Source organism: Astatotilapia calliptera, chromosome 15, assembly GCF_900246225.1.
Source record: "Astatotilapia calliptera chromosome 15, fAstCal1.2, whole genome shotgun sequence".
NCBI classification, from domain to species: domain Eukaryota; kingdom Metazoa; phylum Chordata; class Actinopteri; order Cichliformes; family Cichlidae; genus Astatotilapia; species Astatotilapia calliptera.
Genome location: NC_039316.1, coordinates 2,296,501 through 2,324,229, shown reverse-complemented (window position 1 = coordinate 2,324,229; position 27,729 = coordinate 2,296,501). Strand labels below are relative to the sequence as shown.

Genomic DNA, 27,729 nt, shown 5'->3' with positions numbered 1-27,729 from the left:
GGCCTCTCTGCAGGAAATCAGACTGCTGTCTTAGAGAGGCAGGAGCCCCTGAAGAGCACAGAGCGAGTACAGCAGGGGACCCTCCTGGTTTGCATCAATGAGGAATCGAAAGATGAATGCTGGACACCATTTCCATTTGAAAGCCCGGGTGGACAGCATTCTCATATTGAACTGGAACAGTAGACTTTGGGAACACTGAGATTGAGCAGTAGGGAAATAGCAGGGGGTAATTGTACTGGTGGATGGGGATGTGATTGAGGGGTGCTGTGGCCTGATTTTGATGTGGCTGAGAAATAGAAATGTCCAGGATTCACAGGTTTCACACTGGGCCAATCTTACACTTCTGTGTGCACCACGCTAATTACCTTAACATCTGTACATATTTTTGCCGAGGTGAAATTAAACCAATTCTGAACACGTCAAACAAAGCTTTGATCTGAGAATATGAATTAGGGACACACGTACACAAACGCACACACACAAGGACCGTTTTTAACATACCGATCAAATAACATTTGCTCCTCCAGTCTACATTTAATCCAAAATAAAAGGAGAGTTGAAATACGAAACCAGAGCTAGAGAGGGAATAATACAAGCAGTCAACACCAGCCAACACTGCCCTCTAGCACTGACAGAAGAAATGAGTCATTATGCTATTTACTTATGTATGCATAAATAGATACCTGCATTCCTGAGGCGTGGTGGAGGCCTGGCTGCTTGAACCAACAGGAGGTCAGAGAAGAAGTGCCGTATTTCCTCTTCTCCCGGAGGGGACAGTGCAACTACTTCCCCATAGGTCCTCTGGAATATACTTCTCACCTGTATTTAACAAAAAAGAAAAGAAAAAGGAGTTTTTAAAAAAGGGAAAAAAGAAATAAGGGTGTTTCTGAAAAAGACTCACCAACAGAACATGTCAAACCTTGTTGCCACGCCGGTATACTTAGTATGTTTATTCTAAGGTGCCCTTTTTCATTGAGCACTATAAGGCAGTTGTTTCATTCATTTTTGTTCCAAGTAGAATTCATGAGATGTGAAAATATTCCACTTTGAGCCAATTTAATTTCAGTTTGATACCAGGGGCACAAACTAACTGCTTCCACTGAAGTTTGTTATGTACACTTTTGTTAACACAGAAGCCAATGATAAATAATAATTATGACATTGACGCGAGTCCTCTTTTCATCTGTCGCTACATTAAACTAATGCACAAAATAGCACAGCAGAAACCAAGCACAGGACTTAATGAACGTGGAAAATATTTAAGTCCAAATTGCAAACCAATGCGGTAAAAAGAAAACGGGACTCGTTATTTCTAATAGAACCCAATTGATAAACAGCCCACTGTCCAAGGTTTGCAGACAATGCATCGCCTTAAACACGCGGCAGATTTCTTGTGGGGAAATTCTTATATTATAAAAGCAACAACTTTCCCATCTGTAGGAATAATAAAGGTTATCTTAACTGTCAAAAACTGCAAATCAGAGTGGGTAACAATGGGTTAATAAACACTAATGCTATTAAAAGGTGTTTGATAAATTCTCAACCACAACTCTACTAAATATAATGCATGTATGAAGTATTACAGATGTCCTCAGTGAATGTGCACAGCTAAGCAGTGTTTTGAAAAAAAGAAAAACAAATAGCACTGTGGTGGATTTTAATGGATAAAAACTGTTCATATTGGATTGAATTAAATTCAACTGAAGTCAATTTTCTTAATGGAAAACAACAGATATGGAAAAACTGTGCTGAACATGAGACCCTGTAGTGGATGAGTTACATGGTCTGATTTGATGCGTTTTCTTTTAATGGTTGCTTGTTTGTATTTTTTCCTCTCAGCCTGCAGGATTCAATAACAATGTTTCAATGACTCTAAATTTGGTCTGCCTGTAAGTTCTGATGTTTCAACCTGTATAATTCAGAAGGACTGACTAAACTGTAAGTATTTAAAAATAAATAAATAAATAAAAATAAAAAAAAGCACAATAACCTCATTCCCTGATAGCCAAATGTTTAACCTGAAGCAGAACTTTTTATTATCACATACAATGCACGCTTGGAGTCAAAAGACCTCAAGTGAGAGCATCATTATAATTCCTATTATTAATTCATTTTATTTGAAAAGGGACCATGGACAATATTAACAATATTAACATAAATGTCGAGTTAGCTTGGGCTCATTTGCATCTGTAGTCCCTCTGCAGCAGGTCATACGCAGAAGATCATATAACCTGCCAATGTGTACATTTACATTGATGCAGTATCCTAAGTTAGTTCTGTGATGGAGCTGAACACCAGTTCCAACAGGATGCCCCGCTGCTGACGAAGCGCCGACTTTACTCTTTATAATTCCCCCGCTATTTGTCATTCACATCGATCCTCACCCTTAGCTGTGGCATGTTTGCTCGCTCTGCACCGCTATCTGGTGTCTTTCTTTCACACACTCTCTGAATTGCTTGCTCTCCCCTCAGAAGAGGTTAAAAAAGGAGAAACTGAGTAAAAACAGTAGGAGAGCCAGAAAGAGATCGTGCAGGTAGCACACAGCAGGTAATGATTCACAGTATTTTTATTATGATAAAGGCTGCAGGTGTATTAACACCAGGAGAGAGAGCAGTAATGTGTAGACAGATGAATGTTTAAAAAGGAAGGGAGGGTGGAAAGTATAAAGGGAATGCCTACTGGCTAGAGAGACTGTAAAATAAAAGTGGACACCTATTCTTTATAGACTCAGATTAGGGTTGTTAAGATTTTGAGCTGGTTTACACAACAACTTTCAAAGTTTGTAGCTAGAAATCAATGTTTGCAAACCTATAAATTGAATCACATGAAAAGTTTGTGTATGCGTACAAGAGACACGTAGGTTTCCATTATCACCGTTCTTTCACTTCATGGTTATAGAGCCACTTATCTCCATCTCCAATGCTTTAAAGGCTTTATTTAGTAAAATCACATTCATGTTGGCTAACCTGAATCAAATTCCCAAGTCCCTACCTACTACACGGCATCTAGGGAATAAAAGTGAGAAATCTGCAAGAGTAATGGATAACTGGAACACTGAAGCCCAGATGGTGATAACATGGACCGTGAATGTGTCGCATCAGCAGGAGCTTTTCATTCACTGGACTGCATTCTGAATCTCACATATGAACTCTCTCTCAAGCTTGGTATGAGTTTTCTGTAGTTACTGAAAGAGCAAGAGAGCGAGGAGCTCACACATCCTGAAGGAGCTCCGAGAAGAATCAAGGCTCCTTTGCTCTGAAACGAGTCAGTAGAGGCAGCGGCACAAATAACTGGAAGGACATGCCAAAGGGATTACATTTTAGCCATCACCAAAAAGGGCTGGACGACATGGATGAGAGAGAGGTTCTGCTGGCTTACTTTATTTAGCCTGCTGCCACTGTGACCCAGTCCCAGAAAAGCAGAAGAAAATAGATGAATATGAAGTGACAATTCATTCTGCCAGTGCACACACTGTTGTGCTTTGATAAGTGAAGATTTAGCATGAACTGAGGAACAATGGTCAGTGATGATTTTGCTTTTGGAGACATAAATAGTGCATGACACAAAAGAGCCAGTGTGCATTTAGAAACCATTGAAGAGGTCAGTGTCAGATATCTGAAACCCTCTTTCCAAGGTGATGCATCAGTTGTGCAAATGTGAAGCAGCAGGCGAGATTTGCTGTTCACTTTCAATGTCTTATCAGTAACTGTGCTATTGCGGCGTATCGCCCAACACTGGCCTTTACAGCCCAACCTCAAGCGTGAACAGCAAAACAGCAAAACCGCTGCAACTCAAGTCTGGCTGAAGGACGCACTGTAGAAACATCACTACGCCTCATCATCCATCTCACAGGACATAAGTGTTACTACACTGTATTTATTGCTCCTTGGCACTGCAACCAGATTACCAATGCATTATTAATCATGCTTTTATGGTCAATCAGCAGTGGATAGAATTCACACTCTACAGGCTGTTGATACAGTTATTGTGCACTTGAACAGTATAGCAATGCATCAAAGACACAGCAAAAGGTGTTACAACTAGATAGATAGCAAAGATACTGAGGGATGCCACCATCCCTCCACACTCTTTGTGTTGAACCTGGAGCAAATTTTCCTTCTACTTTTATAGAAAAGGGAGTCAATCTTAGCAGGCTGAACGACTGTTAAGGGAGGGAGGGAAATTATGTAGTTGGACCCAAGCCTGCAGTGTCAGTTTTGGCTGGGGAGGGATCCTAGCCATTCCCTGCTGAGGCTTGGAGCTGAGACAGCAGCTGTCACTGTGTTCTCCGTGCCAGAGAGAGAAACAACACTCTCAGAGATGGCCAAATCACTTAAAGCGCCATAGATTGCGGCATGTCCGTGCCTAAAAATGATTGATAAAGCAAACAAATCCAGCAAATAGGTCTAATTAGTAGATGAAACAAGCTTTTAAATAGCCTGAACAATACTCCCAATCAGTGGAACCAACTCATGTACTCGTTATGTTCCCATTGCAGGATTTAAAAGAAAGGCTGTAGATATAAGTAGTGCAACAGAAACTATTTCTAGCAGCAGCAGGAATGACTGATTTTTTATACCATTAGCTTCAAATAGTTACTTTCTGATTTCTTACATTTTGTCTGGCTTTAACCACCATTTAGGGTCATCTCAGGGCAGTCTGAAAACTATTAGAAACTTAAAACCTGCTTATCATAAATAATCTTTCAGTCAATTTATGTCACTGATTACACCATAACATGGATTTAGTCATGTGTGCTAAAACACACCTACAAACTAAAGCTTATCTTAAGTGCTTAGTGGAAATGTCACTTCCAGTGTAGCATATTTCAAGGAAATCAATCTTCACATCATTTAAAGAAAAGTCAATCCATTAAGGTTGCTACAGCTGAGAATGAGGGCTCATTTAATTTCCAGCAGTGAAAATGTCAGTGGTCAACACTGTCAAGCTATGAAGTATTTTCTCAGAGTAAATAAAGCCACAAGTGTTAAGCAACAATATTCATCTGTCTGTCAACCATTAATCATCACACATATAGTCTAAATGTTCATTTACAGTCAGAAAACAGTGCAGACTGGGGCACAGTGTGGGGTACAAAGCTTGATTATTTGGTTTTTCAGACTGCTCTAAACTGCAGCATTTTTCCTTGAATGTTTGGGTGGGAGTAAGGACTCCCTGTTGGCTTTTTGCTATTTTTTTCCCTCATCAGTCATTGGTTAGCAAAGTCTGTGTCATCAGCAACAGAACTTCAAGCGTTGTTGTCAGTGCTGCCAGATTTAGATCCGGTCCGTTTTTTGTTTTAGCTTCAGCCAACAGAATCAATTGATAGGCTTATTAGCTTTGCATTTTTCTACAGAGAATATCCAATATATAGCAATTATTTTAATTTTGTTTTATTAAAAAAAAATTCCTACATGCCCCTCACTATGGGACAAACCTATATCCAATATAAACAAGCACAATAAATGAAGTTCTAAAATTAAAAAATAATGACATTTAAAATGTTTTGATTTTAAATGAACCAGTCTTTCATTCTTTGCAGGCTCTGTTGCCTTCATTTTATCAACAATGTTTATTTTCTTTTGCTTTTTATTTTTCATATCTCTGGTTGAACAAGGTAACCCAAAAAAGACAAGCCTGATGAGGGGGTGGGGAGGTGGGGAGACTGGGTTACCGTGGGAGGGGGGATTGTTACGATAGTGATTATGACTGATGATTAGGGTTTCAGTGTTTCCCCTCAGCTGACTGCTCTGAAGGGTTGGGTGAGGTGTGGCGGTCAGCGGGTGACAAAGCAAAAGTAGATAAAAACTGTGGGAGCAGATGACATTTACTGTGACGCACTGTTTGCACTAGCATTACAGCTTAGCAAAGGAAAAAAAAACCCTTCAAATCATGCTTTAACCTCCAACACCACATAAAAAGGACACTGGGTTAACAATCTTCTCTTTCATATAATGAAAGAAAAAAAAAAGGTTGCAAGCCTTCAGGAAAATCTCAAAATGTCAGCTCAGGTGTTCGTGTGTGCGTTCCTACCTCATCTGACAGCTTTGAGTAGTGAGTTTCAGCTGTGGCGAGGACAAGGACAGGGCTGAAAGAGGGCACATCCTGCAGCAGGGTGAGGAAGGTGCTCTTCACAGTATCACTTACTGTGTCCCACCACTCTGAGATATGTGGCATGTATACTACACTGGGCACGCTCCGGCGGGCCTCGCGGAATACCTACAGGGAAAATGGTCAAGCAAACAATGTTTTCTAAAACTGAAGAAATGGAAATAAAGATTGTGGAAGCCAGCAGATTGCCTACTGTCTCCAAATTTTGTTCTCACAGTAAAACAACTTCAGTTAAATAAATACATGTCTGCACCTTCTCAGTGCATCGGTATGCGTTTGCGCTTTACCTGAGCACAGGACTCCTCTGGCGTCTTGGCGCTAACGGAGTAGAGAGTGGGCAAGTCCAGGCGGTGTACTGGTAGCTTGTCCAGGTGGTGCAGCAAGGCAGGGGCCAAGTGGGAGCTCTGTCCTGAGCCCGGGGCCCCTGCCAGGAGCAGACGAGGCCTGTATGCTGTGGGCTGTTGGAGGGCAGAGCTAGAGGCAGATGGGAGTTCACAGTTAGTGTATCATCTATCACTATATGAGTGCAGTACAACAGTCCTCCAGTCATTTAAAAAGCTTCGTCACAGCAGAAGCCCCATTGTTCTCTTTTTACTTTTGTGCACTCACTGTAAAAGCTACAGCTTAGTCCGAGTCTGTAAGAGTTGCTTTTAATTGCAATGAATCTTTGGCATTTGGTGTAAAAGCAATCCCACACACAAGTGATGCAGAAAAATAAGCCACACGTGAAGAAGAGTGGTCAGAGGAAAAACAACAGGAATTCAGTATGGTTTTGCAAACACCCAGCTGTGAACACATTACTTGTGCACATGTGCACGCACAAGGCAACATGCCCGCTTGCAGCAGCTTATTGTTGTTTTCAAGGTTTGTGTGGGAGCACAATCTTAGTAATCCTGCTCTGCATTTTACTTGATGGCTTTTTTGAAGGCAAAAATGACTGGGACTCCTCCCTTATCTCAGAGTTACATGAGTTCTACTTCTGCAGTAATTGTTATCTGTACTCAACCTCGAGGAGACATGTTTTTGAAACAGAGTTCTGACAAAATCTGTCCTACTGCAGCACAGCTGTTTGATAACAACGCCAATAAGCCACTTAAGCATGGCTTTGCCTGCATTCAATCCAGTAGGTGCCATTAATCTACAAATCTAGACATGCCTTCAGGGGCTTTTCCTATGTGCATCTAACACACAGTGCGAGCAAATTTTATACAGCTTGAAAGCAAGAAGCTTGATAAGTGCTTAATGTGTTTATCAAATAGTTCAAGTTAACGGAAAGTCAAAGGCCAAGTACTTGATCGGTTTATTTCCTTTGCCCGTCTACATTTCTAAATAGAAGGTGCAATAGCAATTCTGGTTTGTGAGTCGTCTTTTCACCTTCTGTTTCCTCTTTCATCCTCTCCTATGATCTAACCCCTTTGACTCTACAGCTGAGGATTGTTAATAAATACTCCCAGTGGAACAACTGCATATTTTTTGCCTTAGAGGTTGCCTTCATCTAAGGAGATAGCAGTATTTCAAGGCTCACTGGAGCTATTGTAGCACGAATTAAATGGCGAAAATGAGAACCGATAGCACCTGTTTGTACAAAGTTATTGTAACTTCAGCGTTAGAAAATGCAGTTCTGTAGAGCAGTCTGAAGTTTTTTTATCTGAGTAGGTCTTAAATGCAGTCTTGTGATAAAAGATGTTTTTTTCTGACACAACATTCATTCCATCTGTTGGTTATGACACGTAAGCGCCTTTGCACAAAAAAGCACATAAAAGCCATCTTTGGTGAACTCACGAGGAGAAATGGAGGAAGGGTCTGTGCATTGCAGAAGAGGTGAGCTGACTCTTTGGGGATGCAGCAGGCTGGACTTCATAAATGGAAGCAGAGCCTTCCTCATTGTCATCGTCGCTATACAGGTCCTCTTCTAGCAGATGATTGTCACCGCCTAGCACTGTGAGGAACATTGATCATGTACACATGTGGCTACTCACTTTTCCTGGCTTTACTCAGTGTACTGATGGCAAACGGGTACATAAAAAATTGTTTCTGAAAAGTTTAATCCTGAAAGTAGCACTGCTGCTGATGTTAATGAAGCAAATTCAACAAGAAAATTAAATTTAAAGAAAAAAAAAAAGCAAATCTGCTTATTAGGTAGAGATGTTTAGGCCATTTGACATCATGCACAGCTATGGGATTTTCATGTCATTAATGGCTTTTAGAAGTATGATTCCTGCAAGCAATCTCCAACTGGTCGAGTATTGCATCGAGCCTAATCTGCTGTAAACAGTCTTCAGTTGACTGGAGTGGGAGTTGAGTTATTGAAGCGCTCACAGGATGACTAGTTATCCAATCTCTGTGCCATCACTTCTGCATACACAGGGGAGATGTTTCACTACAGATTCTATGTTCACTGTGTGAGGGCGATACAAAGCACTTTGGTAATAAGGTTGGGGAACGAGATAGAGATAATCAAATACTACAAAGTACCAACAGGAAAAACAAACTAACAAGAGAGACAGGTGGCAAGAGAGATAAGAGCAAGAGTGACAGTGGAAAAACAGCAGCAAGAAAAGGAAAACACATGATAGAATTGAAACCACAGGTGCCTGGGTTCCAGACGCCTACCGTGTGTGTTGTCCCTGTCAGTACACTGAGCATGGGGGAAGACTCGGAGCAGAGCTTTCAGCACCAAGGAGAAAGAAGTGGCCAGCAGGGGCCTGAGGGTTGGGGACAAGGCTCGGCCTGGGGGAGCCAAAGCCCTCTGGGAGGCTGGGACAATTGTCCTCATTGCTTTGCTGAAGTCGCCAGGCCCCAGGACGATAGAGGCGACGTCCAGCTTCAGTTTGACGCTGCTGCCATAGATCTGGGGATAGCGGCGGCGCAACGCCATCAAGGCTGCCTCTGTGCAAAGTGCTTTGATGTCAGCACCGCAGTAGCCTGTAAGAAAGAGAACAACAAAGCTTAGTGAATCATTTGTTTTCCTAATTAGGGTTTTACGCTGGCTCTTTTGGCACAGCCACCGTGAGCTGCTGCCACTTCATGGTGAAAAATTTTCAATTGTCTTTTATTGTTCTACCCGAACACCTGGAGCTTTAAAGTAAAGCTACACACTGCAGTCACTTTCAAAATTGGCATAATGTTTTATACTTAAACGTCACTCTTACCGACACATTTTTCTGCAAGTTCATCTAAAAATGGCTCAGACAATTTGGGATTCCAGTCCCGTGTGTGGATCTCCAAAATGTGCTTTCTGGCCTGAAGAGAGAGTAGTGAATAGGGAAAAAAAAACCCAGATAAATAAAACACAAGGAGCAAAAACATGAGGTAAGAAACCCAGAAAAACACACCATAAATACACCTATTAAATGTAAGCACCCTTCACCCTATCTAGAACTGACAACATAATGAGAAAGATCAAAACAGAGCCAAGTGAGTGAATGAGTTCAGCTGAAACGTTTGCCAAAGCTACACCCTACAATTCACTGCAACATCTCCACAGGACTCCGCTTTGATGATCGGGCAATGAGAACAAAGTGGTTTTTATCGTGAATAAAGTGCGAGAGTTTTCATCATGTTTCATCATATCTACCTTTCTATTCAACTGGCATCATTGAGATGGATTTCATGAAGCTGTCTAGCTTGGGCAACACCGGAACATAGCAGAACTAAAACATGTAAAAAGACTCGCTTTTGCATAAGAGAGAGTGTTTTTTCCCCCATCCTCTAATCATTCAGAGCTTACTACCGGTGAGAAGCCACCACTGGCTTGCAGATTAGCCTTTGATTACCAGTGATCCTACTGTGTGGACAAACGATGCAAGGCGACCCATTAGACAGACTCGATGGGGAGGAGTCACCTGCACTGTTCTGGTCATCTGATTCACTGTCACTTTTACTCACACGCAATATTGTTTTATGCTTCCCGCCCTCTAAGAGCTAAATAAATCAATTACGTATGGAAAAAAAAATTAAACTTCTGAGACTGAATTTTAATTTTCTAGAAAGCTAATGAGCATCTGCTTTGCCACATGCTTAACTCAAAACATCAAACACTGAGGATGAAGAGAAAAAAAAACAGGAGATTTTTAATAGCCAGCGGGCTGTGGGTACCAAATTTGTCACAGGACTTATGAGTAAGCGACTAATTATGTTTGCATTATTTTCGATCTCCAGCTGGGTGTCATTGAAACAACTGTGCGCACACTTCCACTGTATACAGTATTGATGTTTCTCACCTTCTTATCGGGCAGGCTGAACAGAAACTCCCGGTCAAAGCGTCCAGGCCTCCTGAGTGCCGGGTCGATAGAGTCAAGTCTGTTTGTAGCACCAATGACCACTATCTCCCCTCGACTGTCCAAGCCGTCCATCAAGGCCAGCAAAGTTGATACAATAGAACTGTACAGAGAAAAGGAGGCAATTACAAAAGCTGCCAGACAGTTATAGAACAACAAATTCAATTTTGTACATGCATGGCTCTAAAACATTATACGCAAACCTTCATGCAAGAGCCAAATACTGTTTGAATCAATACTGATACGGGTCATGAGTTGGTACAACCTAAATTAACAAGGCTTTATTTTTGCAAATGGTACAAAGATTTGGTCCATTAAACAGCCATACTGAATAAAATAGTGTGGTGCAAAGAGCAACTGTGCTTGTGCTCTGTTGACTAAAGCGTGGCAGCATGGATGAAAAAAGAGAGCATACACACTCTTCACTGGTTTAAATGGCACTCTTCACAGTTACAAATATTTAATTTTCTAGCAGGCAATTGTTTAGCAAGGCTCAACTTCAAACTGTGTTTACGTGAAAGGGCTCTTAACCCACGCACAGTTCAGATTCAGTGGTTTAAATCAGAAATGAAGGTCTCCTGATTTCCACTACTACTGTGACCAAGGCTCAAATGAAACTCAAATTCAAGCAGGAAAATAGATATCCAGTAAATTTAATTTACAATTGGAGCTACAATGCCAGCAGTTTTAGCAAAACTGCGCCACCTATTGGTAGTTAAAAAGACAGCAGTTTGGAACTGCACATGCAGAGACATGCCACTGCTGCTAATGTGCAGCAGTGTTGTATAGGTTAGGCATTTTACATTTACATGAAGCAGCTGTGCATCTTTGAAAATGACATTGGCCTTACCTGTGTATCTGGTCTTGCTTGCTGGAGCGAACAGGAGCCAAACCATCAATCTCATCAAAAAAAATTATGGATGGCCTCATAAGGTAAGCCTGGTCAAAAGCACACACAGGACCAAAGTCAAGCTTACTTAACTCAATATATGATTACACTCCTTAGCTTTACCTGTGTTTAAGTACAAAGAACTAGAAGAACTGAAAACATGCCATCAGAATCAAAAAAATGTCTTCCACCTCATCAGAGTGCTGTTGCAGTGGTTTACCTGGTCAAAGAGCAGGCGTAGCTGCCGTTCTGATTCACCAACCCACTTGCTGAGGCAGTCGGCTCCTTTCCTCATGAAGAAGGAAACCTTCCTGTCACCATGACTGCACTCATTGGCAAGAGCTCGCGCAACCAGGGTCTTTCCTGTGCCTGGTGGGCCATAGAACAAACACCCTCTAAAAAAAAGAACAGGGGGAGAATAGGACCTTAGTTTATGTGATAATTACAGCTCACCACTTTTTAGATTCATCTCTAAAATGACTACATAAAGGAAATTCTCACCCTGTGGTTGATCAATATTTGATGTTAATAGTACTTCAAGCTGTAAATTGTTGGGATAACTCAATTTTATGCTCCCTTAACCAACTTCAAATAGTGCTTACACTTCTTTTATTGTGCACAAAAGGCATAAATATAATGTCATCATTAAAGTAACAATCCCATTTTTTTCCCTAGAAAACACAGCATAAATTGGAACTGAATAACCTTATATTCTTGCAGTACGTTCTCACCTGGGAGGCTGAATCTTGAACTTCTCAAAGATCTCAGGATACAGCAGAGGGAATACCACCATTTCCTTTAGTGACTGTATGTGATTACTAAGACCACCCACATTGTCAAATCTTACCTAGGGAGAAGACACACACAACCACAGACATATGTTAAGTCAGTTTATCCAATGTCGGAAGCAAGCGCTGTACCTCTCTTCCTGACTTTAAGCCACCTTTCTTCTAGTGGGCTCTTTCTTGCAAACAAAAGATTTGAAAATCACATGGTGGAGTTTCTGTGCTCAGAGATCGAGCTGAACAAATGAAGGATATCCCCCCTCCCTGACATCATACAGACCCAAGAGTAGAAAAAGAAAATTGTATGGGATATTTATAGACCTTTTCCACTAGTATTTACTCGGATCAACTGGGAATGGCTCGACTCGGTTTTTCGGGTTTTCCATTAGGTGATAGTACCCAGTACCAGGTATTTTAGTACCTACTCAGCCGCGTTTCCAAGCATTCTGAGGCAATCCAAAAATGAGACGTCAACAGCCTGCATTCTACTGATTGGTTAGTCAGTGGCATCACTCGATGAGTCATGAGAGCATCTCCTTCACAAAAATCTAAAGCCCCATTATTTAGGGAAATGCCTAAAGGAAAACAACACCGTGGTCCCCAAGTCTGACGAAAACCCACACCGAGCAGCGGGTATACCATCATCTCAACGCCCTCCATTCGCATTACATACAAATGACGTCAGAGGACTTTCGGGACACGGCTGTAACGACCGCACACACATTTTGTGATGTTTAATTGTAATGGAAAACCACCAAAAAGAGTCGAGTCCCGTTTAGTCCAGTAGATGCTAGTGGAAAAGGGCTATTAGAGCAGCCTGAAGTACATTCTAAGTGTGTCCATATACTGAACTCTTTAATGGAAATTTTGGCTATGTTTAATATGGCAATCCACCACTTTAAATAAGGAAAAGCATAACAGGTCACATTTTAACTCAGAAAATTTCTTTTTTATGTATTAATAATTGACCGTTCCAAAACTAAACAGTGGGTCGTTTAGTTTTGTCTAATAATTTTGATGAACCCAAGTATTCAGGCTAAACTGTGTTCTATTATTGTTTTGGAACTTGGGAGTATTTTCACTCACTGAAGGGTCAAGGTTCATTGGATCCACATCAGCCAAGCTTGCACCCACTTTAACTCGATCACGCAGCACCCCACTAGCCAGGTCTTCAGCCGTCAGATTCATGGGCAAGCACCTGTTGCAACAAATTCAAGTGAAATAAGTGAGTACAACAGAGTAGTTAAAAACACTGAGGGAAGAAGAAAGAAGGCAGCAGCCAGCACCTGTTCCTGGCCCGAGTCATGCTCTTGCTTTTTCTGCGCTCAAAGCGTTCTTCATCAGAAGATGAGGTGGTGTCACTGCTGTGAATGGCGTGTTTCTTCACTCTGGAGAGGCGTGACAAATCAAGAGTCAGAATTGTATCACTCCGCACTGACATTCCTTTTTTCCCTCATGAGCACATTACTCGTACTAGTGAAAAGCTACTTGTGAAAAAGACAGTAATATGTTGAGCACCAGATTTGGGCTTTTCACAGTTTGCCCACCTTATATGGCTTCTCCTCGCTGGGGATCTGTGGGTGTCAAAAAGTGAGGGGTTGCTCTGTTTTCTGTTCACTGGCTCTGAAAAAAGGGAAACAAAAAATGATTAGTGGTTACACTCTGGTATAATTTCCATTTACTGTGATTTTTGTTCTGTTTAAATTACATTTGAAACCAATTTAGAAGCGTGAAGAATAATTCAGAAAATGCATATATTTACCAATAGGCGGTGCTTCATATCTCTGCACTGTCTTACGCTGCCGCAGATTGTACGGCCTGTCATTTTCCTCCCCTGCCTCCTCTGCTTCATCTCCTTCATCATCGTCATCATCATCCTCTGCATCTTCCTCCTCTTCCTCACCATGAGATTCTGAAAGCCATAAGTATCATCTTTAAATTTGAGAATACTGAGTTTTTTAAATATTATATAGTACACTAAGCAATCAAAATTTTTTATGATTAATTTGTTTTAAGACGAGGTACTTCATAACGACTTCATGATCTCTTGCTTTCTTCACTGATTCGTAAGCAGAACATTAATAGGGAACTGACCTTCAGTTCCTTCCTCCTCTTCCTCCTCCTGCTCTGTTTTGCCCATGACTTTGTGATGCGCAGGTATGTTGAAAGTACTCCTGCGCATGGATTTCCTGCGTTTCACCCGTGAATACATGTCCATGTTTTCCTAAAAGAGAAGAGCCTTAATGCCAACACTTGCATTCACCTTGCATCATCAGGCAGTGGTACTTTTCAAACCCTGGTTTGTGTGGCGCTCCACTGCTTCGCTCACCTCCTCAGTTTCTCCGGTCCACATGCGAAGTCGCTCCACCTCACGATTCTGCCTGATGCTACTGATGTTGTCCATCTCCTGAAGAACAGCCTCCGCGGTGCTGCACACACGTAAACCAACACAGAATGAGAAACAAGATAACAACTTTGTCTACAGTGTTCTCTTTTCAGAGTACAGAATCTCAAAAATGTTTTTCTCTCTACTCATGTTTCATCTTAAATCTTGAACCAATAAACACTGTGACAACTTACAACACACAGCATACAAATACTATTTAATAAGGAATATTTTTTTAGGATCCACTTTCATATGTTCCAAAAATGAATGTGTCTTTCAAATGAACCGGTTAACCACATTTCCAGCTCATTCTCTGTTCAAAGCACTGTTGCAAAGAAACATGTCAATAGTATGACTGCCTGAAGCTACCTGTTGACCAGCTGGTCAAACAGCAGGCTCTGATTGAGGTGTTCAAATTGGCTCTTCTTCACCCGACAGCTCCTCTTCAGTTCCACATGGCCATTCATATGAGAGTGATCTCCCCCTCCACTCTCCTCATTCCGGTGACTCATATGGGCTGCAGCACAGATAGAAGATTCAATTAAAATTGGTATTTTTTAATCATATGCTCCCCAGATGATTGTTATTTAAACAGGGATAAACTGGGGGAAAATACTTTACCGTGCCCATTTTGCATGATGCGAGACGACAGTCTGTAAAACAGAACAACAAAGAATTCTGACAGCTGCACAAAAGATGGCAATCACACATATTACTGCTTAGGAGCTTAGGATGGAGTGTTTCTGATCACAATGCACAACAAGGCTACAAGATTAAACCAAAAATCATTATCACAATTATTTTAGTTGATAACTGTGACCTGGATTTTTTTGAACATTTGAATTTCCATGAAGAAGAAAAAAACAAAACAAAAAACAGGTAGAGCTAGTGGGTGACACGGGTAAAGAGTGCAGCTACCAGTCTGCCTCTAATGGGGAGCCTCAAGGTGCAGTGAACTTGTGTGCCTTGTGAGACCTGCAAGTTAGCCCTGGGCCAGGTGGCCAAAGGAAAGACCCTCAAATACGAGGCCAACTTCTAATAATCCATCCCCAAGTTCACCCATGGAAACCTTATAAGTTTTTCTTCCTCTTAACAGGTCTATGCATGCTCTCTTTTGGTCATCTCAGCTAGAGCTGAACTAAACAGCAATTGAGTCTGAGCTTTTATGGAAGGGTAAAAAAAATGTATGCTTGACAATAGCAGGAAAAAAGTATTAAAGAAAAATAAAAATATATATACAAAGAAATAACTCTTAAAAACAAAGAAAACTGCATTTTAAAAAATTAGGCAAACGTAATGCAAAAAGAAGTAACTGTTTTATCCAGATAATCTTGTCTTCATAACTGTTAAAAGCGAAGATCATAACTGATCAAAATTTCAAATTTGGTTAATCACACAGCACTAAAACATGACATGTAACAATGCAACTCTGGTTTCACAGCCAGAGCCACAAAATATCTATCTTGACCAACTCTGTCTTAATTAAATTTACGTGTGTAAAAAAAACTAGGCCAAGAGCTGACCTTGTGCAGTAGGTAGGAATGCCCCAGCTGACCCTCTGGCCCTTAGTCTGAGGGGACGGGGAGGTATCACTGGAGCTTGGCTCAGAAGCAGTCTGCCGCCGTGTGCGCTTGGAAGGCGGTGCAAACCGTGGACTGCTGGGACTGCTCGCATCACTGCTGGGCTCCTTCTGTTGGACAAACACACACATAACACCAGAACTTAGGGGAGTGAAGGCAAAACTGTGACACACAATCAGAAAAAACAAGGAAAGGAAAAAAGAGGATAACAAATACAGAGAGAATGTTTCACAAATATCTGCATACAAGGTCTCTTTGAATATTAAGTAAAAATATATTTCATGGGGCGGGAAAAAAAAATAAAAAAATCGAGGACACAAGAGAACAAGATCGGAGAGCGTCAAATCCAGAATAGAGGACTGTCATGAAACAAGACGCCCTGAACCCACTTCCTCAATGTACCCTGTGAATCTCAGCACAGCACCAACCAGACATATGCCCTTGATGCTCATGCCCTTCACAGCCTAACTTCCCCGCTGATATGTGAGCATATCTCACTGTTGTCATAGGCAACTGTCTGCAGTGCTGACAGAGGGGTTTGTCTGACTGGGTGGATAGATGGATGCAGACAGACTGTAAAATGCAGGATGTACCAGGAGTGAAGAAACGCACGGAGGCTGCCCAAGAGGTCCACCGTGAAATCATTTCCACATGTGAATCACTCTGCAAACACTGTCACAGCAGGACAGTCGGTTCTGACAAGTTCTGACAAGGTCAACAAGTAGCTAACAGAGTAAAATGGCTGGTTGCATGGAGTACAACACTACACTGACTTCTTGTGATATGGCAATGTAAATAAAAGGTGGGAAAGTTACAACTCTGTTACAAAGAGTGCAGTTCTACACTCACACAGTGCAATATCGGGTGCTATCGATTGGTCTGGACTGGAGCTACGTATTTCATGAATCATGACCCACAATTCTGCGACGTACCACCACTCGTCCAACAAACCATTAAAACTCAGGAATGCGCTAACAGCAACCAACAGATATTTCCCATTGATTAAATGATTTCTTTGTCTGTGTTAAGTGCCTTAATAATCGTAAATATTACGGAAATACAGACCTTCCTGTCTTGCATAATCACAATGTTTACATTTTGAAACAAAGCCTGTCAGGCAGCTTGTAGGTCGGGCGATCGGGAGTAAAATCTAAAGCTCATTTATCAAATCATTCTTTCGAAGAACACATGGGAATATTTAACTGTACGAGTGTGTTTTAAACGGACAGTCTAAAAACCAACTTGCCCATGGGTCTTTGGGTCATTTATAACTCAAAGTTCACCAGGTTCAGACTTGCTAAATACGGACCCGAGCCAGCCAACTGTTGTGAACCTGGGACTCCCTTCCCCCCACTGTAAGCTAGCTGCTAGGCTAACTATAACCTACAATGCTAGCTTAACTATCGCTTTCTCCCTTCATATGTGAGATAATAAGTAAGCTGACACTTCGAGGATAGCGACACATAGTAGTGCCAACAGCCTTGAGTCACAACCCCAACTGTCTTTATTGGGTGGGCTAATTAATGGTGAAAACAGTGGAACAAGTCAGCCGGTTAAAATTGCCAAAAACAAAGGGAACTCAAGTTGAAGCTATAGCCAGTTCATATCGCTAGCTTGTAATCTAACAGCTGTACAATCCGTTCAGTGCGAAGGATACGCAAACGACTAGCCGCAATCATGTCTTACACTGTGTATCTGCGTGACTGTGTTGGTGTCAGTGTCGATACTGCTCGTATTTTGCTGTGAATAATACATTATGTGGAGCACCTTGAGGCCAAGGCTAGCAACCAGCTAGCCAAACTAGCCAGCCAGCTAGCTCGCCGGTAAAGAAAAGAAACCGGCTTACATGTTCCTCAGAGTTTCGCTCGTTTCTCGACGACGACCTAGTCCTCGACGAGATGAATGGACCGCTCCTAGTCCGTGAGCTTTTCCTTGTGTTCACCATGTTTTTTTTCTTTTGTCTGCCCCTTACTGAATCTCTCTAACCGGCTCTAAACACTGCCTCAGTGAGAGCAGGATCGAGTTCGAGGCGCCATCTCTCTCTCTCTCTCTCTCTGTGTCTACCTCCCTATCTCCCCGCCTCTCTCTCCCTCTCTCTCTCTGTGTGGTGGTTCTAAGTCTGTTTGGCAGGTGCATTCATTTCTACTGACTGGATTACCACCAAAAGACCTACTATCTTTGTTATTACATGGATACTTGATATCACAAAGGCAGTAATTCTTAATGCAGATATGTTACTATGGGTAAGTACTTGTATTGTACACTGGGGACAGTCAGTTAATCAGCTAAGTACTATTAAAGCACGATAAGTCACCAAATGAATAACAAAAGGTGGTACAATTGACGCCAGCAGGAAAACAGATGGAAGTGGGCAGCCTGGATGCCCAGTATGTGCAGCAATTCACTCTTTGTCTTCATCAAATATATATATATATATATATATATATATATATATATATATATATATATATATATATATATATATATATATATATATATATATTAAAACATCAACAAATGTAAAAGGTCTGTGAATGATAAAAATATTTAGATTTGCCCTGTAAAGCAGCAATCAGAATCTTTAAAACTCGAATAATCACACAAGCTATTATTACTACAACATAAAAAACTGTTTTTGTTTGCAAGACAGGGCTGAATTGTACTGACTATCAAATTTTGAATTCTTTGTGACCTCCAAGTATGTAGTAGAAGAGGCTGAATTAATAATAATCTCTTCTCACTTTGATGCTTTTAGCCTTGCTTCTTTCACTGCACTCCCTGTCATTTTATCCCCACAAGTAAAAATGACTGTTTGTGTGATTTCTGTTCTATTTCTGGCTCGAGTCAAGATGCAACTGTGCTAGCCATCTGTTTTGGGTTTTTTTCTTCTTTTTTTCCTCTTTTTTGGTTCAAGCAATAGTTTCTAAAAATCAATGTCAAAATGTTGTTGTTTCTTTCTTAAGAACCTTGTGCCATAAAATATTCCCATTTGATATCTCAAATAAATATTTTTTATACAAATGTAAGAAAATTTAAACCTTTCACATGGAAACAGGAATCTGTTTTCATTATCATTGTACTCTGTTCTGAGCATAAGTGGGCAATGCACTCCAGACAGGCTGTCGATTTCAAATGAAGTGAACTAGACGATTCATTCACATGTCCAGTTCATTATCTCGCCATCGAAATATCAGTTAGATGATTGAAAAATGAAATTTCTTTACCTGTGCTTATATGTTCTCATAGAGTTTAATAGAAGGTATGGGAATGCAGAAAAGGTCAAGGGTCACTGAAATCATTCTCCACTGATACGCCATCAAAGATCAGGCATGGATTTCATGTTAACCAAACATATTTTCCTGGATATGATTTAAGTCCACACCTAAACTAAATTCTGTTACCATCAAGAGCTTCCTTTCATTTTTAAACATTTTTTTTAATCTCTCATTAGCGTAATTTCAGAAATACAGCCTGTTTTTCACACCATACATCACCATCTTCGCTGTGTAGCTGCTTAATAATTGATGTAACATATGTCAAGTTTAAATTACTACTTTTATTAGAAGTAGTGAAAATACTATAATAATACATTTGCTAACAATGATAATTGATTCAAAGATAATGAAAATAAGTTTAAGGGTGTGTTTTATACTGAACATGCCACCTTGGATGCTATATTATTTCTCAAGCACAATGTCTATAATTATGTCAAAAAAGTATAAACGTATGCCAAATTCATAAATACGAGGCACATTTAATAAGTAAGCAAATGAATGGGGAAAAATAAAAAGATCTTTTATAAAATTATATTTGATGTGTTGAATTGTATTTGACTATTAAATGACCATGCTGTAGTATTGTTTCTATTGGCTACAATGTGCAACATAATGACATCATAATATATCATGCATTATTCAAGTTTTGCGTCACAATAACAAATAGGCAACAATTTAAATGTTATTGTTGTACAGTGAAAGTGGTGTCATGCACGTGAAAGGTAATTTAAGTGCATAACTGCTACAAATGGGTCATTAAAACCTGTTGAGAGGTGGTTGTTAGGGAACATAATATGTGATATAGATGAGAACCTTGAGGGGCCCAAAGCTGTACCCCTACAGGAAGCAATTCACAGCGATTTGGCAACTACAGGCCACAGAAAGTGATTTACATTCAGGCATTTGAAACAACTACAAGTAAAATAACCAGTGATGTTGTATAGAGGGCTGGATCCAAGACAAATTTTTCCAAACTTCCAAATGAGCGACTGAAACTACTGAGTGCGGGATGTCACTGATCAACGTAGTAAATATATCGTAATAAATGTATTGGAGTTTCAGTGAGGCAGTCAGAGCCTAGAATGTCCATAAGCAATCACCTGTCAGCTTCAAAGACAGGTTGCTACATTTCACTGTGTGTTATACTTGTATAACTATGCATGTGACAAATAAAGAACCTTGAACCTTGAACCAAAGCAATATGATCACATCCAGTGTGGAAGATGTACCTGTGTGCCAGGTTTGGTTGCTCTGTTCCTCAGTTAAAACAACCAAAAAGAGATTTTGTGCGTTTCAGTAAGATAGCTTTTTTAAAATTGTTATTTGTTTTTTACTGATTTATTTACCTGTTCATTTATAATTTTGGTAGTTTTGGTCCTCAGGGCGTATGAGAAGCTTCTGCAAGAAAATGTACCAGAAAACTATATTAAATTATTTTTGTCTGTGTTTGTTTCCCTGCGTGTTTATTAGTGAGTCATTAATTATTTGTTTTGTATTTTGGTAGTTTAAGCCCTCCATAGAGTTGAGCCATATGAGACATCTTACCTCTAAATAGAAACAAACGCACACAAGTTTGGATCCAGTGGGCTTTCCATGCCATCTAATACTGTATCGTGAGTTTCAGCTGGGAGAGAAGACCTGCTGAGTTCAGCACAGAAGAGTGTACAACCGCGACATCGCGAGTGGATTTACGGCACTGTTACGTCACATGTATTGCTCAGCAGAAGCGCCGCTACCCTGAAACTTATGGCTACAGATGTGTAGCCCTGGATTAACCGATTAAAACACGGACTGGTAATTCACTATTCGACCTTACCCTTTATGCGCGCATGCTAATGGGCATCTGTTGTGTTTATGCTGACATATAATCCTCGTTTTTACGACCGGCTCCTGCGTGTGTGTTTTGCTCTTTGCGGGTCCATCGCTTTCTGCCGCCCACTTGCATAAATAACGATAAAGCTGCAGGCTGCTTGGCTGTCTGGCTATCTATCGATCACGTAGTGCTTTATAAAAATGATCCGTTTTAGGTCATTTTTAAGCGGTGTAGCACAGTTTTACTCCACACGTGTACATAATACGCCGCTAAGACAATAAAAGGTTACCCTCCAAAATATTGAACATCAACCACGCTAGTGTGTGTGTGTGTGTGCTCGCTTGTTCCTTAGATGGGAAACATAGGAAGACATGAAAGAAACTGACACTGTGGAGAGTGAAAAAGATGAACAATGGTAAGTCATTCTCTTTGTTAAATCCACTTCTAGGCAAATGAAGTCCTGTAACTGAATTGATGCCGTGGATGTGAAATAATCTGAAAATAACTGGGTTGGACATAATAATAATAATAACATATTCTGGGGTGTGTGAACTTGCTTTGCATTGTCTTGCACATTAACGCTTGTGACTGTAGACTGACATTCAATAAGCATGATGAGTGAATACCTGCACTTTCTTCTCATAAAGGGTGGTCAGTGAGGACAATGAAGAGGAAGCTCCAATGAGTCGTAGTTTTTCTGTGGAAGACCTCCTCGATGAGGTGGAGAAGATCTGTTACGATGCCTCAGGGACTTCAAAGGTCAGAGACAAATTCACACTTGAGAGCCAGATCTCTGCAAATGTCCAGCCTACATTTCTGAGCTTATAGACTAGTAATAACACAACATTTAAGTAAAGTATACACAGTACTATGCAAGAGTCTTAAGCCACACCTCATTGCTTTACATTTATGCTTCCAAGGAGCCAGACTCACTTGTCATTTTTTAAAATTGGTTTTCATCAGTATTGGCTGCTTTTTCACTCATTTTCAGTCCGGTCCTTGTATCTGACTATTTTCACAGGATTGTTATTTTTGTTTGCTAAGCCACTTAATGCATTTAAGTAGAAAAAGGCATCAAACTTAAGGAGTGAAACTAGTGTTATGTCTATAAATAATTGACAGCTTAGCAAAGAATCAATTTTTGCATCATTAAGGCAAAAACACTTAATTTGTTCACATTTCTTTAGTTGAAACTATGAAAAATGCCAAAGATAACACCACAAGAGAAGTATAAATAGTATTTTTGCACCAGCAAAGTAATTCCTCTAGGACTATTAGCCCAAAATGTTAAAGTTTTGAGGAAACTGGATAAGTACAGAATAAAAAAAATCTGGAAGTAATGTCCTTGAGAAAAACCCAGCAAAAGACCTAACACAGGACCCGGGAGATGTCTCTATCCTTCAGCTGACCTATGTACTGTTCATTGAAGCCTCATCAGAAATGGTCACAGTGTCCCAGGTTGTCAAGAAGCTATTGTTAAGGAAGGGAAACGGGGAGAGAAATGGAGGAGTCAGGAAAGAGGTAGAACAGTGAGTGTCTACAGCCATGCAGGACGCACTTGCCTGCAGAGAAATCACTGAACTATTACCTGTAGTTTTTCTGGCACGTGCCCAGACGAACCTCACAAAGCCTTTGTAATAGGGACCCGGCAGGCTAAACATTTGTTTAATTGCGTTGAAAATTGCATGCTCACGTTTGCCTCCAATGGCCTGCGGTGCGTGAGTGAAAGTGGCGTAAGACTCTCCAAATGAGAACTCTCGCCGAGCTCTGTCAGGCAAATCTCAGTTGAAAGCACAAGCACCAGGCTTCAGTGATCACAGGATATTTTGTTTACCCGTTCGTTGCCAGGATAAACAGTCCGCAGTAAAAGTCCGACCTCCCGAGGTTAACAGCTGTGTGGCGACTTTATCTCTGAATCCTGTCAGGCCTATTTGATTGGGGTTTTTTTTGCTTTGGTTCCAGGTGGAGATGGTGGTGAGGCTGTGGAAGGACGGCTTCACTGTGAATGACGAGGACTTTCGCAGCTACTCCATTCCAGAGAATCAAGAGTTCCTGGATGCCATCAAAAGGGGGTGAGTCGACTGGCTGAAACAGGATAACCTTCCTGTTTTAACGATGTCTTCAGTTAGATTTTTGCTGCCTTACCACAAAGGAGGGCCATCAAATCCTAGGCTTTAATCATGGTTTTTAATTACTCTTGGTGGCTTAACGACCTCAAATAGTGTTCTCTCACTGATGAGAAGGGAGTGTTCAGACTAATAGTGCAATTCTTATTGTTCCTCAGGCAGTGAAAAGTTATTGGCAAGACGGTGTCATTTTTCTTATCATCTTAATATCTTTTTGAGTAATCTGTAACATAAATTTAACACATTTCTCCTAATAAGAGCAAAGTCATACAGAAATTAAATATAAAACATGTTTATTTATATTTTGTGCTCATTGCGGAGCAGATGTGCTATCAGTGTTAGGGAGAAATGTACAGTAAGGTGCAAAAGTTGTTTAACATTTCGCATCCAAGGAGAAAGATTTTCTTGTCATTTTTAAAGTGTTCTTGAACAATAGTTCTCCAGGCTTTTCTTCATTCATTAGCTCTTTTTCCACTCATCTTCAGTCCAGTACCTGACCATGTAACACTCCCCACTGAACATGTCTGCTCCTATTAAAACTTTCCCAGCCAAGTACTCCAGTCCCTACTGTGACACGTGACTTTTCTCTGAAACACCTCATTTGTTCCTATTTATAGTTGAATACGTGACAAATCTCAATAATAACACCAACAAGATGATTTCCAAATATCTGTTAGCCTAAAGCTTGGCATATCTTTGCATGGTGTGCGGTCTGACCTTAAAAATATTCAGGAAACTGGACAAGGGGAGGACAAAAAAAGAAGTGGCAGACGTTATACTAATTTCTGATTTTTTTCTACCAAAAACACACTTATACTAAAACAATCAGGACAGCTAAAAACACCAATTCAGCTGAATTTATCTGTAAAATGTCCATCACAGCTGTTATGGTGCAAAAAGCAGAGTGCACGGTGGACAGGTTCCCCATGTCTCACATGCATAAACCAAAAACATAACATTATTGAGTGGGCACTAAGCAACATTTTACAACTGCTTTAACAAGTGTGTAGTAGCTGCCGCTGCTTGATGAATGCATTGTCTGGGCATGGCTCCACGGCAGGCACGGGCATGACCCAAAGTTGTTTGTGGTGTCAGAAGTTAAGTCAATATCAAAATGCCAAAAAAAAAAAAGTTTTAATGAATTAGAGGTGGTCCACTTCTCCTCGACACCAGCCAAGTGTTTAATGAACGTCAGTTCAAATAGCATTGACCCGTTCAGTTGAGACCGCCGGCGTGGGTTAATACTTTATTGATTTCAATCAGAGCCTGCAGCGTTAGATCGCTTTGAATAAATGCCAAATGAAGTTGTTTTTTATTTTCTCTCTTTCTTTGTCTTTAGTTTAAATATGTTTAAATACCATATCTATGTCCATTATCAAACCTACTTGCCAGAGTTTAGTGATGATAACCAATCATGCTTCTTGGTATACCTGCTTGATTGCCGTTTTCTCAATTTCCTGAGTAGCCACCTCAATCCAAAAGACAGCTCTCAATCAATCAACGGGAGCTCTTTTCATCATGGGCTAATGACAAAATGTCAAAGGGCTAGATCAGGAATATTAAGTAGGCAATTGTCTGATTACTTTTGAACCCATTCACTTTGGGAACACTGATGCAGACCTACTTAAATTATATGTGCTGCACACATACAAGAAGGAGGGACAGACTAAGCCTGAATGTAAGTCACATGTAACATCTCTCCTTGGTTCGATTCACTGGTTTTGATCACTCCCCCATGATGAAATTAGCAGGGAAGATATTCTCCCTGCTGACCAAAGCCCGACACTTGAAGCTAGATAAAGCTTATTAGTGCAGCTCATTTGTCATATTGATTGATCTGAGTGGACTCCAATCCGGATCTTTAATCTATCCCAGGGAGCTTCCGGCAGAGTGGGAGAGCAGAGCAGAAGAGGAGGAGCTGGAGATTAGCGTGGAAGATCTGACAGAGGAAAATTACGTTCCCAAGAAGAAGGCTTTTCATCCCTTCAGCGGTCGAGGATACAGACTTGGCAGGTGAGAGATTGTCGCTGTGAATGTCCTATTGTTTTTGTATTTTGTGCAGTGTGATCTCAAGATTTAAAGGCTACCGTGCACCACTAGGTGTCCCTCTAAATCCAAATATCAAAAACCCCACAACCAAATCTGGCACAGCAGACGAGTCTGCTTGTCAAGCTGAGCACCAAAACATTTTTGCACCATCACTGACACAAAGAGTCTGCAAACATTTTGCATGAGATTTTTTTTTCCTGGCGTCGGTGTGCATGGTAAACCCGGCGTGCGCACTCCTAAACTGGTGGTTAATCTGCTATTTATCTTCTGTCCATTCCCAGTGTGGCACCCAGAGTAGTAGCCAGGTCACCATCTGTGCACGAGGACGGAGAATCTCCTCCTATTCCCATGGTAACACTAGACCACGCCCTTCCCGTCACCTCCCTGCAGATCTGGTTGGCCGACGGCAGGAGACTGGTGCAGAGGTTTAACCTATCGCATCGGTACGTATCGCCAATACGCCACATCTCGATCTTCGGTTTGATCAAAGGACAAAAATAAGAGAAAGAATCAGCAAATTAAAGACCGACTAACTGCGCTGTGTAAGAGGAATCTTGACACTTTTCTGCTCCTGCTGCGCTGCGTGTAAATCCCATAATCTCAAACAGGAAAAAGAAGTGGTTGAAGGGATGAAAAAAGATTTTTGTTTGCTCTAGCTTGGGAGGTGGTGAAGTAGGTGGGGGTTAGGATTACGTAATGCTCTGTTCTAGGCTGCTGGAGTTAAAGGCTGGAGGCATGCTGCGTGTTACGTCCCCCTGCCCCACAGTGCATGGGGCAGCAGAAAACATAATCTGAGATGCAGCAACAGCGTGGATCTATAAAATCCCCTGAGAGGGATTGCGTAAGTCTGGTGCAGCTTTTATATAACAGGGTTAGTAAGCAAAGGATGGATGGAGAGGACTGAACCCTTCCAGCCTGCAGCGTGAGGAGCAGGCCTTACATAGGATTGCTTCATATACACTGGGGCCTCATTATTAATAATATATGATGGTACTAGTATAGTGCTTCATACAGAAGTCACGTGTCACAGTAGGGACTGGAGTACTTGGCTGGGAAAGTTTTAATAGGAGCAGACATGTTCATTTCTGTATTTACGATGGCAGTTTGTTTGTTTCGTTTATTTAAATCTCCAGTCTTGATGTTTAATTTATTTATATTTTTTCTCCTCCAGGATCGCTGATGTTCATGATTTCGTGTCACGCTGCCAGAGGAGCTGCCCACCTTTCGTCCTGACGACGTCTCTTCCTTTCCGAGAGCTCACCAACAAAGAATTAAGTCTGGAAGAAGCGGATTTGACCAACGCTGTCATTGTACAGAGAGCCCTGAACACACAGGCTCCATTTGGACACTCCTGACCAACACGAGCCCATAATTCACACACAGCACGCTGCTTTTCCCCCTCACTGACTCATTGTGTCCCCCTGATAGCAATCTCAAGGTCCACAGCACTCGCATTTGACAGCTGCTGTCTCCTTCTACTGTCCCCGTGTGGGATTAGCTCAAACTTTATTAACGATATAATCGCTTAGTTGCAAAAGGTGCTGTCCTTCCTCTGGAGGACAGCAGTTACCTGTCGTCAGACCTTCTTAAATCTGCTGAAAAACTATATAGGCTGTCGCCCATGCAGATGGTCCTCCAAGGGATCTCCATCTGTTTAATCTGCCACGTGTGAAACCTCCATCCGCCCCATCACACATGCAAAATACCACCACCATCACCACCAAGCAAGTCTTCCCAAATTGTGATTTACCACCTTTTCTGCACAGTCAGCAGTATATATATATATATATATATATATATATATATATATATATATATATATATATATATATATATATATATAAGGGGCTGAGGTTTTAAGTTTACAAACATGTGATTTTTTTGTTTGCACAGTACTGTGATACAAAAGAAGTATTTATGTTTGCCTTGCTGTTTAATCTCTATCTCGCCTTGTGTAGTGTTATGATTTTTCTTTCGGTCAAATGCATTGTTTTATTTGACCAAATCATTGGCCGACATATCACATGTCAAGGTATGACAAAATAAAATTTTAAAAAATCCTTAAAATTTTGCATTTTTTTGTTTTAACATTTAATAAATTGATCAAATTGAATTGGTGTTGTTTTAATATCATTTGTTTAGCTGTGCTTTCACTACTGATGACAGATACGCGATTATGGCTGGACTCTTAAGCACCAATGCTGCACCTTACTCCACATCTGTGCTGGCATTTACAGTCCTAATAGGGGGTTTAGATTAGGGAGGGAGGGAGGGCTCACTGATGAGGAATGATGACATCACAGCGGTGCTTAAGACACTTAAGCGTACATCTGATGCTGATTCACGGAAAAACTGCCAGCAAACACAAACATCGTATTCCGACGGTTCTTTCTTGAGTATTGAACCTTGTGTTTCTTTGTACGTGACGTGTTTGG

General features: G+C 40.9%; 2 protein-coding genes across 4 annotated transcripts in view; one reads left to right on the top strand and one right to left on the bottom strand.

The window, feature by feature from the left end:
* Positions 1-18,131, bottom strand: part of atad2b (ATPase family AAA domain containing 2B) — a 64,688-nt gene extending 46,557 nt beyond the window's left edge. For both annotated transcript variants that reach the window (XM_026142806.1, XM_026142805.1), the window contains exons 1-20: positions 17,878-18,131; positions 15,975-16,141; positions 15,073-15,104; positions 14,821-14,968; positions 14,395-14,494; positions 14,160-14,289; positions 13,828-13,977; positions 13,613-13,688; positions 13,352-13,453; positions 13,152-13,263; positions 12,012-12,127; positions 11,501-11,675; positions 11,242-11,330; positions 10,335-10,494; positions 9,264-9,354; positions 8,725-9,036; positions 7,894-8,050; positions 6,399-6,585; positions 6,034-6,219; positions 684-819 (exon numbers count right to left, since the gene is read on the bottom strand). In XM_026142806.1, coding sequence (XP_025998591.1) covers positions 684-819; positions 6,034-6,219; positions 6,399-6,585; positions 7,894-8,050; positions 8,725-9,036; positions 9,264-9,354; positions 10,335-10,494; positions 11,242-11,330; positions 11,501-11,675; positions 12,012-12,127; positions 13,152-13,263; positions 13,352-13,453; positions 13,613-13,688; positions 13,828-13,977; positions 14,160-14,289; positions 14,395-14,494; positions 14,821-14,968; positions 15,073-15,104; positions 15,975-16,141; positions 17,878-17,976 — 2,725 coding nt within the window. In that variant the 5' untranslated portion in view covers positions 17,977-18,131. The remainder of the gene's footprint in view (positions 1-683; positions 820-6,033; positions 6,220-6,398; positions 6,586-7,893; positions 8,051-8,724; positions 9,037-9,263; positions 9,355-10,334; positions 10,495-11,241; positions 11,331-11,500; positions 11,676-12,011; positions 12,128-13,151; positions 13,264-13,351; positions 13,454-13,612; positions 13,689-13,827; positions 13,978-14,159; positions 14,290-14,394; positions 14,495-14,820; positions 14,969-15,072; positions 15,105-15,974; positions 16,142-17,877) is intronic.
* Positions 18,132-20,978: 2,847 nt separating this feature from the next.
* On the top strand, positions 20,979-27,077 carry ubxn2a (UBX domain protein 2A). 2 transcript variants are annotated; one of them, XM_026143199.1, is made up of 7 exons: positions 20,979-21,100; positions 21,472-21,534; positions 21,767-21,878; positions 23,082-23,191; positions 25,121-25,258; positions 25,576-25,737; positions 26,466-27,077. In XM_026143199.1, exons 2-7 carry the CDS (start codon positions 21,491-21,493, stop codon positions 26,647-26,649), a joined length of 750 nt encoding a protein of 249 aa, XP_025998984.1. In that variant the 5' UTR covers positions 20,979-21,100; positions 21,472-21,490; the 3' UTR covers positions 26,650-27,077. The 2 variants fall into 2 exon arrangements, with proteins under 2 accessions (XP_025998984.1, XP_025998985.1); XM_026143200.1 differs by lacking the exon at positions 21,472-21,534 and having other exon boundaries at positions 20,980-21,100.
* Positions 27,078-27,729: the final 652 nt, after the last annotated feature.

Excerpts from the sequence above, each read along its gene's own strand:
- ubxn2a (XM_026143199.1), top strand. The coding sequence starts at position 21,491 with ATGAAAGAAACTGACACTGTGGAGAGTGAAAAAGATGAACAATG. Across the intron at positions 21,535-21,766 it reads AGTGAAAAAGATGAACAATG|GGTGGTCAGTGAGGACAATG; the intron begins GTAAGTCATTCT and ends CTTCTCATAAAG. Across the intron at positions 25,259-25,575 it reads CGAGGATACAGACTTGGCAG|TGTGGCACCCAGAGTAGTAG; the intron begins GTGAGAGATTGT and ends GTCCATTCCCAG.